Here is a 14,926-nt window from a genome sequence, read left to right as displayed (position 1 = left end):
CTTCCAGGCTGCTCCAGGGGGCGGCGTGCAAGCAGTGATAACCGCCCTAGATTGGAAACTTTTGTCGCAATTGCGGGCGACTGTCAGTCAGTTTGGGGCCCACAGTGAACCAGTGAGGCAAATGCTTGACTACATTTGGAGCACGCAGATACTTCTGCCCGCGGATTGCAGAGGGATAATTCGGTTGATTTTTACTCAGCATCAACAATTGTTGTTTAATGCCCATTGGCAGAGCTTGGTTCACGAGTCGGTGGCTTGCCAACGACAGCCGGGCGACCCCTTACACGGCGTGACGGTGGAGGAACTTATGGGCATCGGCCCATTCCTCCGCACCGAGGCGCAGGCCCTGCTGGGCCCCGATAAGTTACGGGAGGCGATGCAGTTGGTGCGCCGTGCCATTGATCGTGTTAAGGAGCCCGGTGGTGTACCAGTGTACATGGGCATTAAACAAGGTAGAGATGAGACGTTTGGAGCCTTTATCGATAAGGCTGCAGCAGCTATAGAGAGAGCTGGGGTTCCTGAGTACATGCGGGGCGCCTTGCTGAAGCAGTGCGCCCTACAAAATTGTAATACTACTACTCGTAACATTCTGAGCACCCTCAGTGCCAATTGGACGATTGAGGAGGCATTGGAAAGGCTGGCCCAGGTACCTATTGGACCCCAGGCCCTGGTAGTGGAGGCCATTAAGCAACTAGGTGTCGGGTTACAGGAACAGGCTAGGACGTCTCAGACGCAGGTCTTAGCAGCTCTTGCACCTCTCCAAGCGTCAGTGGCCACCCGGCAGAATGTGGGGCGAAATTTCCCCCGAGTGAAATGCTACCGCTGCGGACTCCCGGGTCATGTCCGGAAGGAATGTACCGCGTCTGGTGTCTGGTGTGCTAGATGTCGTTCAGACAGCCACAACATTGGTGCTTGTCGTCGCCGCTCGGGAAACTTCAGTGGGAGCGCGAGTCGGAGCAGCCGCGCACAGACACAAGTAGCTGTTACACAACTTCCCAGCTCAGACCAGCAACGAGAGGGAGTCTCGGACTTGACCTGGCATCCGCTGTAGACGTTAGCCTCCTGACCACTCAGCCCCATCGCATTCCTACTGGGGTGTACGGTCCTGTCATGATTCAAAACAAGTCTGTGGGGGCATTGTTGCTCGGCAGATCATCAGCATCAATGTTGGGACTCTTTGTTCTACCTGGCGTCATTGACGCTGATTATACCGGAGAAATAATGATAATGCTGCACACTCCTTTTCCACCCATACGAATAACCAAAGGACAACGTATTGCTCAATTAATCCCGTTGGAACAACTTACAAAGGAAATACCCTCGTTAACCAACAAGGACCGGGGGGGACAAGGATTCGGTTCCTCCGGGGGACTGACTCTCCTGACCTTGACTCTAAATGATCGACCTAGACATAAAGTTGAACTTGCCTATAATGATCAACAAGTGACTCTTATGGCTCTTTTGGATACTGGCGCAGACTCTAGCATAATCGCCCCGTCACAGTGGCCCCAGGGATGGCCCCTGTTTCCATCAAACACTACGGTCACCGGAGTTGGGGGCATGACGTTTGCACAACGAACACCTACATTGAAAGTAAAACTAGAGGGGCGACAAGTTTCTGCTGTGTTTTCTGTGGTACAACTACCACCAACAGTGCAGTGCCTAATCGGCAAAGATATACTCGCTCAATTAGGGGTTGTGCTCACGAATGAACACCCTTTAGCCTTTTAGCCATTGCTTGGACTTTCCCAATTCCCATTACCTGGACTACCAACACACCGGTATGGGTTAAGCAATGGCCACTAAAACGGGAAAGTCTGTTTCATGCTCATCAATTAGTAAACGAGCAATTCCAACAAGGCCATTTACGTCTCTCCACTAGTCCATGGAACTCCCCAATATTTGTCATAAAGAAGAAATCGGGCAAATATCGACTGCTACATGATTTGAGGGAAATCAACAAGCAAATGGAGCCCATGGGTGCCTTACAACCAGGGTTGCCTAACCCAGCCATGATTCCTGAACATTGGTCCCTGCTGATCATCGATTTGAAGGACTGCTTCTTTACCATCGACCTGCACCCTCAGGATCGGAAGCGATTTGCGTTCACTTTGCCCTCCCTCAACAGAGAGGGTCCAGATCAACGGTTTGAATGGACAGTGTTGCCACAGGGCATGCGTAATAGCCCTACGTTATGTCAGCTGTATGTAGCTGCAGCATTGCAGCCTCTACGTGAGCAATGGAAACATGTCGTAATATATCATTATATGGATGATATATTATTTGCCCAAGCTACTCCTTTTTCTGACAGCCAAATTGAGCATGTTCAGCAGGTGTTGCAATGCTCTAATCTGGTGATCTCTCCAGACAAGGTTCAACAAGTATCACCATGGAAGTACCTAGGTTGGGTACTTACTGATAAAACTGTTTCCCCTCAGAAGCTGCAATTACAATCACGGCTGCGGACCCTTAATGATGCGCAGAAATTTTTGGGAGACCTGCAGTGGCTGCGGCCCATAGTGGGCATCCCAAATGAATTGCTGGAGGGACTCCGCCCGCTTCTGAGGGGCACGGACCCTACAACAAAACTCAACATCACTTCGCATCAAAGAAACCTTATACAACAGATTGTAGACCGTGCGCTTGTGGGACATGTACACCGCCTTAATGCTACCGTCCCGGTTGATCTTGCTGTATGGCTGGGGCACCGATACCTAATCGGGGCTCTAGTGCAACTAAGGGGCACCGGAGAGTTGGGTATCCTCGAGTGGGTGTCCCCTGCTTTACAGCAGATTAAAACCTTAGTACAACAAGTAGAGGTTTTGGCAGATTTAATAAAACGAGGAAGGGAAAGAATCTTACAAGTTCAAGGTTGTGAGCCTTCTACGATATATCTACCCATGCGAACGAAAGACTCCTTACGATGGTATTTGCAGAATAGTGAACATTTACAAGAAGCACTGCTTGGTGCCGGTTCCGTGATTAAAACTAATAGCTTTAAATCTCCATTATTACGATGGATCGGACAATGGAACTGGATGACATGCCCCAAGAGAGAGAAGAACCCTATAAAGGACGCTATAACAGTATATACTGACGCAGGGCGAAAATCGCGTCGGGCCGCCGTCACCTGGCAGGACAATAGTGTTTGGCAACAAACATTACTCAATACTACACTAGCAGATACGCTCCAAACCATAGAGTTGTCTGCTGTGGTTTGGGCACTACTACACTTGCTAGGGCCCCTTAACATTGTCACTGACTCACTCTATGCGGCTGGTGTGGTTGAGCGCATCGAGGATGCCCTGGCTCAAAACCTTGCTCATGTACGGCATAAATGTAGGACTTATGCTGCTGCTGCTTTTGCTGATATTACCTTGCTTAATTTCCTACCTTTGCAAGCTGTTTTTGCGCTTACTTGCTAAAGTACAGATTAACTATGCCCTACTACAAGAAAGCGGGGGACGTGTGGAAGGTATTTTGGGAAGTCGGCTACGTGACGAGAGACATGAAGACACGGCTGCAAGAACTGCTTGGATGTAACTGTGTATCAGGAGGCAATGTGAAACGCGCCTGGGTCGCGTGGATTTGGGGAAGTGTCTGGTTGAGCGGATGTGGGGTTGAGGCTAGGTTTTGTATCAGCAAAAATGCCGGTACAAACAGGCTGACCGCATCTGGCTGTCGGGCATGATAAGTAACTAATGTTAGCAACCTATAAGGAGCTTGGCTGTTGCAATATGTATGAGCTAATTAACTCTATTATATAAGTCATGAAAAGGTGCAAATAAACTGAGGCTTGTGATCATCATCGGATGAGCATGTCTCCCGTTGCTTCCGACAAACCTACATGTCTGAGCTGTATCTCATACAGGATTAATTACTCTCATATCAGATACAGCAGATATGGGTCAAATTTTAGGAACAGGTAGGCTTATTTGCATATTCTAAAATTTGGAATTATGATTATATTTCCCTTGATAGTACGCAAGGGTTTGGCAAGTGTAAATGTGCACCATGAGATTTACAGCGTTGCACAGTCTTATTTCAGGTAATCTGCTGGGTTCATACATGTGCAGACACTATATACTGATACCATTATATGAGTTTGCGTATCTCAGTATTTGAAAATTTAACATTGGGTGCTACTGCTCTAAAAAATACTTGTTGCTTTGATAGAAGGTGCCGGAGTCCTCACTACCTGGACTATGCTGTTTTCTGGGCAGTAGTAGTTAGGTGAATGATAAGGAAATTTTCATATTTATATTATAAACACCCAATAGTTGTTTAAAATAGATATACTTTGTTTAATGTTGCTAAATAAGCTTTAAAAGCTGCATTTTGTAGTCATCTTTCAAAGCCCGTAGCTCTATACAATTCAAATGTCCAGTCCTGTTCCACTGAAGTCAATAGGAATTTGTAATTAACTTCAGTGGGATCAAGATCAAGGTTGCTGGCAGACAGCCTGCTGCTTTTCTGTTTCAATTGTATTTTTCTGTTCATGCAAGTACATTGGTGGCTCTCTTTTTTGCTGAGTATCTCATTCTTCTAGCTCTTATTCTGGACGTGTTTTTTTTTTTTTTTTTAATTCTTACTACCCAGAGCCGTTTTTATTTTTTCATTTTCCCTGAAAGCTTAGGATATTGGCTTTCTTTATTGACTGCAGTGTTTGTTCAGTTTTATAGCACTATTTTTATGATTAGTTCTGCATATATATATGTTATAAACAGAAGTATTTGTTTATCCCTCTAGCACTGTGGTGCTTAGCTAATTTGGAAACATGAGTCTATTTGATTTCTGACATCTGTAGATTAGAGTCATTCTACCTTTTCATCTAGGTGGGCTACATGGCCTTTTCTGGAATCACTTTATTTCCAGCTCTGTCCATCTGTCCATAAGAAAGCAACCAGTGAGTTATTAAAGTCAGCTAGGCAGATTCATAACACGTAATTTGTATTTCTATTAAATGACATAGCTTTAGGAGAACTAATAATAGGGCAGAGCAAGGCTGCCATCTGTGCGCAAGGACGTATGCTGTGGATTATGTACCACTACTGACAATGACCAAATTGGCATGAGTCTTCCTTTTAAAATGCAAACGTTGCTTCTCTTCTGCAGTACTGTGATCCTCTGTTGACTTGACAGCACCTAATCCTTGTAGAAGAAACCACATCCGTGAATCAGATTTGTAGATTCCCTCCAAAATGTCTGTGAAGGGATGGGCATCTAGGAACAGATTTCACAAAAAGTGGGAAGCTGCTGAAGGCAGCTGATAAAAGGCTGAGAGCGGGGTGAATTCTTAATAGTGAAGTATTCAGTGGAGCAAAACCTGGAATCCTAGTTTTCCCCTCATCCACCCGCTTGTCACTCTTCCCTCCAGTTGCTGCAATTGAGAATCATGCTGAGTTTTCTCTTGCAGCTAACTTAATATCAGATTTTGCATTGGGCCTGGTTTATCTCTTCTAATACGTGTCAGAGTAGAATGTGTTCAGTGACTCACAGTTTTGACTGTCACACTCTAAAGAGTGACACATCTTAGTTGCTTTTATAGAAGTAGTCTTGATTAATGTAGTCTTGGACTATAATATGTCTAAATTCAGTAACTCTGTCTTCACTAGGTGGTTATTTGCTATTTTAATAAACATATTTCCAAATTATTCATTATAGGACAGATTGTGTAAACAGTTGGGTTTCTCAAAGTACTACCGAAAATCCCATGTTAAGCTTAATAGTCTGCAAAATTAGCTGCAAGGTTTGTGATTTTTTTTATTTGTTTGTTTGCTTATCCATTTTGATCTTCTCTGATTTTTATTTCTTCTTGGTACTTACAGGGTGTGGGATTTTTGGTGTGGTTTGGTTTGGGTTTTTTTGACCTATTTTATCAAATGGCTACAATGAAGATAACCTATGCACAACTTGAAATAAAACTGCCTAATGGGCAGTAGATAGCCTTCTTTACAGGGTGATATGTGACACCAGATAAACGTGAAGAACGTAAGTGTGATATAATCCAATCTTTCCTATTTTGTGTGACAGTGTGTAATTACAGTGGTTGGTATTTCTGAGACAACCAAAATTGCCTACGAGCACAAATCCCACTGAAAGTCAACAAATCTGGTGGCACTTAGTTTGATTAGGGCTTTTGACAGATAAGCTCTGGGAGAGTTTCACATGTTACAGTTCCAGCTGCCCATCTCAAACCTCTGCTAGAGATTAGTGCTCCTCACATGAGGTTTGGTAGACCATCATGTCTGCTTATGCCTCAGTTGATTCACTTCAGCTTGGGCATTTTATGTATCATTTTCCTGAGTAGCGAGGGAAAAAGTCTTAAAGATTTAACAATGTATTGTAACTGAGGCCTAAAGTGACAATCACCATCTCCATCATTTTTCATGTCACTAGAAGTTGTAGGTAGGCAGCTTTAGAAAGATTATTCATGTAGTCTATAAAATGGATTAAAAAACAAGCGTCAGTGTTGAAAGCGTTGACTTTAGTACTTGCTGTAGGCAAAAAATGAGTCAATGCCCTTAACTATGGCTATCAGTTGGGTTCCTGGCTTCTCCACCCTGGTTCAGCCCCGCTGTATGACCTGTTTGTTTTACAAGAAAGCTAAGATCATTGCTAGGGAGCTGTAATATGGAAAAAGTAATTAAGGATCCATTGTTCACTGTCTCTTCCAATACAAGAACGTAGGACATTAATAAATAAAGCAAGCAAGTAGCAGGTCGAGAACAAAAGGAGATGGTTCACACAATGTGTTATCTGCGGAGCTATTTGCCGTTGGCTGTTGTAGGTGTTACAAACTTACTATGCTTCAAAAAAATCAACTGAACAATTTTTTGAGAGAAAAATCCATTGCAGTTTGTTAAAAGGTAAAACCTGAAGCTAAGAAAGTCCCCAAGTCACAGGTTAAGGGAGTCTGGAAGTGACAGTAAATATCACTCTTTTCTCATGTCCATCCCTAAGCACCTGTCTCTGCAGACAGGGTCCAGGGCTAGAAGGTCCTTTTCTCTTATGCAGTAGAGGTGTTAGTATGTTCCTGAGGAAGCTTGGATTATAAATATGAGGACTGGTCATGTTAGAGGTAGTCTGGTTACAGAAACACTATTTTATATATTTATTCAACCTGCTGCATGGGTTAAGCTCTTTCTGCTTTCCATTTGTTGCATTCAAGTCTATAATAGGATCCAGCTGTGTTTGTATGTTAGCAGACGTATCACAGTGCCTCGGTAAAGATAAAATAACATGCTAGTGTTCAAAGAGTGGCTCTAACACTGGACATGGCAATCTACTTTTGGAGAAAGGAAGACAAGATTATGTGATTTTGTCCATGCAAAACAGAAGAAATTCTGAGGTGACTGTAGAATGATGGCTGTCTGCCAGCTAAAGGAACTGATGGCTCACATAGCATATATTAGCTCATGTCACCGTCAGCTATGCTGTGTGGTAACCGTAAGCCGTGCCACTTACAGGTAAAAACTCAACTGATAGCTCTAGTACAGTTCAGGACTTCCTGGCAGCTTTGTTGATCTACCCTAGTAGTCTAGCCTGCCTTAAAGATCCGGTATGTATGAGTATAGGAAGGAAAACTTCTGGACGAGTCCATTACCTTGGAAATTCGGTGTATAGAACTCATCCAGTTAGTACTCAAGCTTGACATCTACATCAAGTCCAGGAGGCTTGGAAACCTGCTATTTGTTAGTTATTATCGTATCTTATGATTGAATCTTATATTCTCTTGTTAAAATTACAAACCTAAGCACAGCGTTTATAAAATAAAGTGTTTTGTAATTAAAAAGAGCAGATATTTCTTATTGAAACTTGGGCATCTTTAAAAACAAGTATGAGTAGCAAAATCCTACATGCATCAGCGCCTATAAAGTCAGTGCAAGCCAACAGCTTGTACAGAAATTAACCTACTGGTTCCAGCAAATCAGTCTGTCTTTCTTTTTTTTTTAATTTTAAAAGAATGACTGAGGCAAACATAATCTGACTTGCTGTTGTAGATCTGACAGTGGTGCTGACATTGAATCTAATATGCTCAATAAGGCAGCAACAATAGATCCTGCCATTTGCTAATGATCAGATGCTGGTCATTTTCTAAATGAAAGTAGCAGGTATTTGCTATAACTGAGCAGAATCTGTCTAGGCTCCTTTTGCTGAGTATTGCACTAAGAAGAAAATAGTTTCAGAGAATCCTTGTCATTCTCAAGCCTTTGACATGTAAAACAAAAGATGGATAAGTGATATTTTAATCTCCACCTATGCTATACTCTTCAACAAAAGAAATGATAACGTCTGTGCACATCTTGTATGTAAGCCTCAATCTTTTCCTGGTGAGAGTGCTTTCTTATAGGTATTATTTATGCGGATAAAGGGTATCAATAGTGGTAAAACACTATCCTACATTTATCCCCTCAGGAAAGAGACAGCTTATTCCAAGCAAAAGTAACACTTCACTGTTGAGCACCATAGCATACAGCCAGGGAAACTGGCATTGACACTGTAATTACCATTTGTCTCAAAAATGATTTGCTGCCAGTGGGCCTAAATACTTGGTGACAGAATTATTTACATGGCTCATTAAAACACTTGTACAGAAATTTTTTTTGTAGCAAGTGTGCTTTTGATTTGTCTGACTGCACGTTTATTGAATATTACGTCTTTTTCTTTGACATAGCTAAGCTAATTATAGACAGCATTCTGCTAACAACTTTTTCTTTCCGAAGGGTGATTTATATTGCTAACTTAGCAGTTGAATTTGCTGAAGCTTTTATAAAATATTCAAAGACTGGGCACTGTCACAGTAATCGCCAAATTGTATTAAGAGCCTATCTTCACGGTCAGATGCTGGATTACCATCATTACTTTTTTAGCTGGACTCTCTGTAATAACAAGTTTTTTGTACTCATGCTATTTAGGTATTCCATCCTAACAATTTTTGAATGAATTGGGCAGTTTTCAGCCCCATTTGATAGAGTGGGGAAAGCGTCAGAACAGAGTTCCTTTGAATTTTGAGTAAATTTTGAGGCAGCTAGATATAGGGCAGGAACTCTCAAAAGTGTTCCGTGCTCATCAAACTATGTGTGAGTTTGCCCCATGTCAGACACCAAAAAAAGTCTATGGGAGACTGACATGTTTGAGGTAGTGTGAACCCCTTTTCTGGGAATCCCAGTCAACTTGAAACATGGATATAACATGGATTATACAATACTTTTCCTGGAGATAAAGGTTGGAGAGGATCTTGACTCCAAATATGGTAAATACTTCATAACTGAAACATGAAACTACTGGCATTACTAAACAAAGTTCTGATTCAGCTTCCACTGATATCATTAGGAATTTGCGAGTAACTTCAGCAAAGATAGGATCAGAATAGTAACATCAGTATTAATTAACCTAAGACAACAATCCTAAACAAGTGTAAAACGTTGGGTGTTCCCACCTGTTCCACAGAGCCATTGACAACATGTTAAAATCCTTTCCCTGTTTAGAGTACAACTTAGTTTTGCTACAAAATTGCCAGATTACCTACAGCTTTGGTAGTATGGGGAGATCTAGTTGTGAAATAAAGGCCTTAAAAATTAACATTTGTATTTAATTTTCTTGCGTTGCAGTCTTCCTTAAGAGCAGTAGAATGTATGAGAAGTAGCAGGTACTTACTGGTGTCTGTGTAGGAATGTCAGAGAATTCTAATCAATACAGTACACGATCATCATTTATGTTAGTTTTTGTGAATTGTTCTTATTTCAGATGAAGCGGCAATCTGTCCTGCCACAACAGTGTATTTTGCTGATGACATGTCTCCTAATGGCTTTGGAAGCTGTACCTATAGACATAGATAAGACAAAAGTTAAAGGAGAAGCCCATGCAGAAGGAGAAAAAATAGAAAATCCAGTAAGTAAAATGAAATTAATCTAATTAAATATTTGGTGCTAGTTGTCAGTAATCTAGCTATAGCAAACTCGTATCTTGAAATTTAAATGTACTGGAGTTACGTGCAGAAGGGAAACTAATATTTGCCAATATTGTCACATGATCTACCATCTATGATGTTGAGGCATTTCAATTCTTAGTTTCTTCTCCCTGAGCTGCTAAAGGTGAGGTGGTAAATGAAATGAATCCCCCAGCTTATGATGGGAAGAACTACTTATGATGATGGCCTGAAAAATTCCACTCAGTGATTTTGAGGATAAGAAGACCAATTCCGGTTGGGTGCTTCAAAGAGAACGGGACAACGTTTGGTCAGGGGAATACAGTTGACTTTTACTGGCATGAACACAGCAGCAAACTGTGTTTGTGAAAACTGCAAGCGTGTTAAGTGAAGACATTTGAGATCTTGTATTTGCTAAAGTGCAGATTGTTTTTTGTCAAGAAACAGAACTCCAGTATGAGCTTTTAATTGATGAACGGCAGTGTTTGAAAGCCAAATAAACTCTGTAGTTGAAGCAGCATGTTTTTCAAAATGGGTTATTCAGTCTTCGCACAGTCCCTATTTCAATGGAGTGGCGTTCTGGAGAGTGTTTTATTTGCCCCAAACCCTCGTGGGAAAAAAGATAGGAGTACAGGCTATGCCACAGGAACATTAATTGATCTAGTGTAAAATCTACCTATTAGGCTGAGTCCTTACTGGAGCTCTGGTTTGTCTGTCCTTAGCAATGCAGTTTCAAGGATCCCATATTTGCATTAAACATTTCCCAAATATGTATTACCTGTTTATTTATTGGAAGACAGGAAGATTAATGCCAAGTCAAACTTCTGGCAGTTGCTTTTGGAGATTGGGGACAGCTGCCTTTATAAAAGGTTTTCTAGGAAATGCATTAAATAACCTCAAAGTTTTTTCTGTTTTGGGGGGAATTGGAGCATGGGCAATATTCTGAACTGCTATTGATTTATGTAACAAATGAATTACACAGTTGAAAAAAAAAACTATTTTATTTTAACATGACAGACACCTGCTTAAGATGTGCATTTTTAAACACCTTTTCCTCTTCCTTGTCAGTTGCTGAAATAAGTGAATCATAACAGTATAACCTGTTGTAGGGCAATGGTGCAGACCAGAAAAACTGAAGATACGGGAAGAGAGCATTGTGCCTGTGTTGCTAAGATTCTAGTTTCAGTATAATTTAATTTAATCATTGGATTTAAATGAAATAAAGTGTTTGGTAGTATATTCTTTTCTAAATTTAACATTCTTTTTTGAAGGATACAGGGCTCTATTACGATGAGTATCTCAGGCAAGTAATAGATGTCTTGGAAACAGATAAGCATTTCAGGGAGAAACTCCAGACCGCTGATATAGAAGAAATAAAGGTAGGTACAAAAAGTTAAATTAAGACTAATTAAACCCGTAATCACGTAAGATTTATGCTGTATTCTTTCTTCCTTTTTATTCTTCATATTCTTCTCAATTTTTGTGTGCTTAAATTTCTGCTTTCATTTTCATTGAACTCTTACGAGATCTTTGTCTTTAGTCAAAGGACAATAGATCTTCTGTTCCTTAAAGAACATCCCATTGGATAAAGAAAATCTGTATTTTAATGCACAATTTCCACCTTCTGCCTAGCTACCAAAAAGCTAAGTTATTTCAGATTTCTTGTTGAGGTAAAGAGCTGTTCACCAAAATGGAAATTGAAGTCTTAAAAACACCTTTACATTGTAAATGAACATGTGACCTTTGTCAAAGTATTAAACTTCTGTTGTCAGCCAGAGGCAATGACTGGGGATTTGTCAGTAACATAAGGCCATTTTCAGACTCCATACAGGCTGGTGTAGCTTCATTGACATCGAAACAGCTGCTAGCATAGCTCTCACTTGGTTTTCCCTGCCAGGTGGTTTAGAATGCTGTTAAACCACCACAAAAAGACTTCTCCCCGCTGAGCTGGGGATAATATGTCATAAATGAAAAGAATTACAAGAAAGATAGATTTTGAAGCCCGGGGAAACTGAGGACTTGTGCTAGAGGTAGTGTCAGTGTGTGCAAGAATAAGACTGAACTGTGGCTGCCTCCTCTGCTCTTCTTTCTTTGGTGCCATCCAGATAGCACTCCCTCCAATTCCTCACCACAGTCTTGTCTTTTCTACTTCATTGCCTGGCTCTCAGTGGGTTGTTCAGCATTCCCTTTTATAAGCTGCAGATTAGGCAAGGGTCAGGTAGGAAACATGGTCTAAGATGATAGACTAAAAAGAAGATCCTGCCTTTTGCATTTCCTTTCACAGAAATTCCTGATTTGCCTTTGGCAAATTTTGGCTCTTCTGCCTGCTGTGCTACATCTAGTGTAACCCTTGAAGTTTACTATCCATTTCCAGAGCCTGACAGAATATTATTGTAGTACTCCTTGTAGCTGTCACAGTGCTTGCATCTCCTCTTAAGTCTTATCACCATCATCAAGAAGGCGAAAAACATAGCACTGTGTGTGTTCATCTTGCAGCTCTTCTGAAGTAATTTGAGGACAGCTGGTCAAGAAATTTGTCACTTCTAAAATGTCATTAGGTGATTTTGCTTCAATGTCTTACGCTCTTTAGAGCATTAAGATTTTTAGAAATTCTCTTTTCAGAAAGCTTTTAGGACTCCCCTCTGTTTCTATAACCATAGGCTTACAAAATGGGAATAGTCTCTTTGAACAGTTTTTGAGATTCTGACAGCGTGGGCTACAGGATTGCCAAAGACTACCATCAGTTTGAAGCCCAGGGAAACTGAGGACTTGTGCAGCTCATGTCTAGTGGGAATCCTACTTTCTTTTAGTTTCTGTAGATAACTTTTTTTTTTTTTTTTGACAGAGTGGAAAACTAAGCAGAGAGCTTGATTTAGTAAGCCACCATGTAAGAACACGACTGGATGAACTGAAAAGACAAGAGGTGGCAAGATTAAGAATGTTAATTAAAGCTAAAATGGATTCTGTTCAAGGTAAGAATACAAAATTGAACTAGGAAAATTAACAGATGGGTTTGTGTTGGACAGGTGCCTAAAATCCATCAGTTATGCTTTATTTGTTGCCAACAATAACAACTGAAGTAAGCTGAAAGCAAGTGTGTCCTGCTTTTCAAGCTGACCTAGAGTAAGGGTTCATTTTTTTAGAAAATTAGGGAAAGGAGAGAAGCCATCTATATTTTATAAATAGCTAAACCTGATTCTGGCAGGTGTGCCGTTTCTCATTCCTCACTGAGAGCTAGCAACGTGGTAGGACCGTGTTTAAGAACAGAACATGACACAGCCTTTTTTGCCTTTTTTTTTTTTTAACAGAGTAGAAAACCAAATTTTTTTTTAATAGGTAAAGAATACTAAATTTTCCTTTTCTTCTTTTTAAGCCTCATACCACCAATAGAAGTTTTTTAAAAGATTTATAACAAACATAAACATTTCGATTCAGAAGCTTCTTTTTAATTATTATTTTTTGTAGCAATTTTAAGGTCTAAGAAAATGGAAAACATATGGAATGGAAAAGTTCTCCATCGCATTTTTTAAATTAGTAATACAATAGTGCAAACTTAGGCCATTTCTTTGTATGAATAAAGCATACAGGTTTCTGAGGATTCTGATTATTCTGTGGGGGGTGGGAGGAGCAAGGGAAATGGAGAGTTTTTAATTCCACGTTGCAAAGTTTCCAGTTAGAACTAAATCAGTAAATTTCTGCGCTGTTTCTTTTTGAAGAGAATTCAGTGCTAGACAAAGATCCTAATGAAAAACTGCATGATCCTATTTCCAAAAAACCCATCTTTTTCTCAGAGAAGCTTTAATAAAAGGCTTAACTTGCCTGTGCAGATTTTCTTGTGCATTAAAAGCCCTCTGCAAGTTAGGGATGGGATCCTACTGAACTGAATTGGTAATGGATCAATCTTAGAATATTCCAAGAATAAGGTTCTGCTACTGTTAATACCATTAAGTCTAATTTAGAGGCAGCAAGTAGGCTGGAGAAAAGTATGTATGTGCAAATACGGGTGTGTGGGGTGTTACTAGTGTCAGGAAAAGATCAAAATCATTTGGAAAAGAAGGTAATTTGAGTATAGTACCATTCTAATGAAGTCTTTATGTGCTACCATAGTATAATTAATGAACAGTTATACAAAATTAGCTTGAGGGTGTTAGATCACTTTTCTATCCTTTGTGCTTTCTTTTAATGAAAGTTCTAGTGCAGAGAGTACAGTCCACTGGTAGCCAGAGAGTACAGTGCAGCGGTAGCCCCTCCAGAGGAGTCAGTGCGTTGCTTCACACACGTGCCACCCCGTGGTCATCTTCCTCAGGCTGCTGTTTAGCTGCCAAGAGCCTGATCTCATGCACCTATTGCAGGCAAGCGTTCCAGTGACGTCACGGTGACGCTGGTGGTGAGCTAGCTGACAGCAGCTAATGAATAGTAATTTTGTGTATCAGAATGTCTGTTTACAATCATCTTTAAATCTCTGCTGCCCCAGAAGGTCAGTATTGCTATGTCCTTAGCTTATACCTGGACTGAGTCATTGTACATTGATGTATGTATGCTGTGTGTGTTAGTGAAAAAAACACTTACAGGTACCTATGATATCATAAGCCTCAGAAGCTAGGCCATTTAGAAAACCATGCATTAAGTATACACTTAACAAAATATCCTCATTTCTTTGCAGCATACAGTTTTAGAAGGCTTCTTGACTGTTTGCAAAAAACCCCAACGATACTGGTTTAACAGAACTGTTTCCTAACTTCTAGTAGAGAAGTGCAACAAGTTTGGCTTTTCTGTGTATGTACACACATTTAAATTAAAACAACAAAAACAACAGTTTAATGAACTGATTGCATGAAGCCCTTTCTGCTTCCATAAATCAGGGGTAACTAACAGAGCATGCTTTAGAAAAGTAATTTTTTTTCTCCCACAACAGATCAGGCATATATATACATTCCATTATTGTACAAGTGCGAGATGTTACGTATGTGAGACAGGAAGAGTAGCTAATTCCAG

At 40.6% G+C, this 14,926-nt stretch overlaps 1 protein-coding gene across 1 annotated transcript in view; it reads left to right on the top strand.

The window, feature by feature from the left end:
• Positions 1-14,926, top strand: part of NUCB2 (nucleobindin 2) — a 33,999-nt gene that overhangs the window by 7,012 nt on the left and 12,061 nt on the right. The window contains exons 2-4 of the mRNA XM_068944921.1: positions 9,751-9,894; positions 11,203-11,310; positions 12,777-12,903. Of these exons, the coding sequence (XP_068801022.1) occupies positions 9,751-9,894; positions 11,203-11,310; positions 12,777-12,903 (379 nt within the window). The remainder of the gene's footprint in view (positions 1-9,750; positions 9,895-11,202; positions 11,311-12,776; positions 12,904-14,926) is intronic.

This window comes from Struthio camelus, chromosome 5 (assembly GCF_040807025.1).
Source record: "Struthio camelus isolate bStrCam1 chromosome 5, bStrCam1.hap1, whole genome shotgun sequence".
NCBI lineage: Eukaryota > Metazoa > Chordata > Aves > Struthioniformes > Struthionidae > Struthio > Struthio camelus.
Note: the sequence above shows the minus strand (reverse complement) of the source record. Positions and strands in the feature narration are given on the sequence as shown.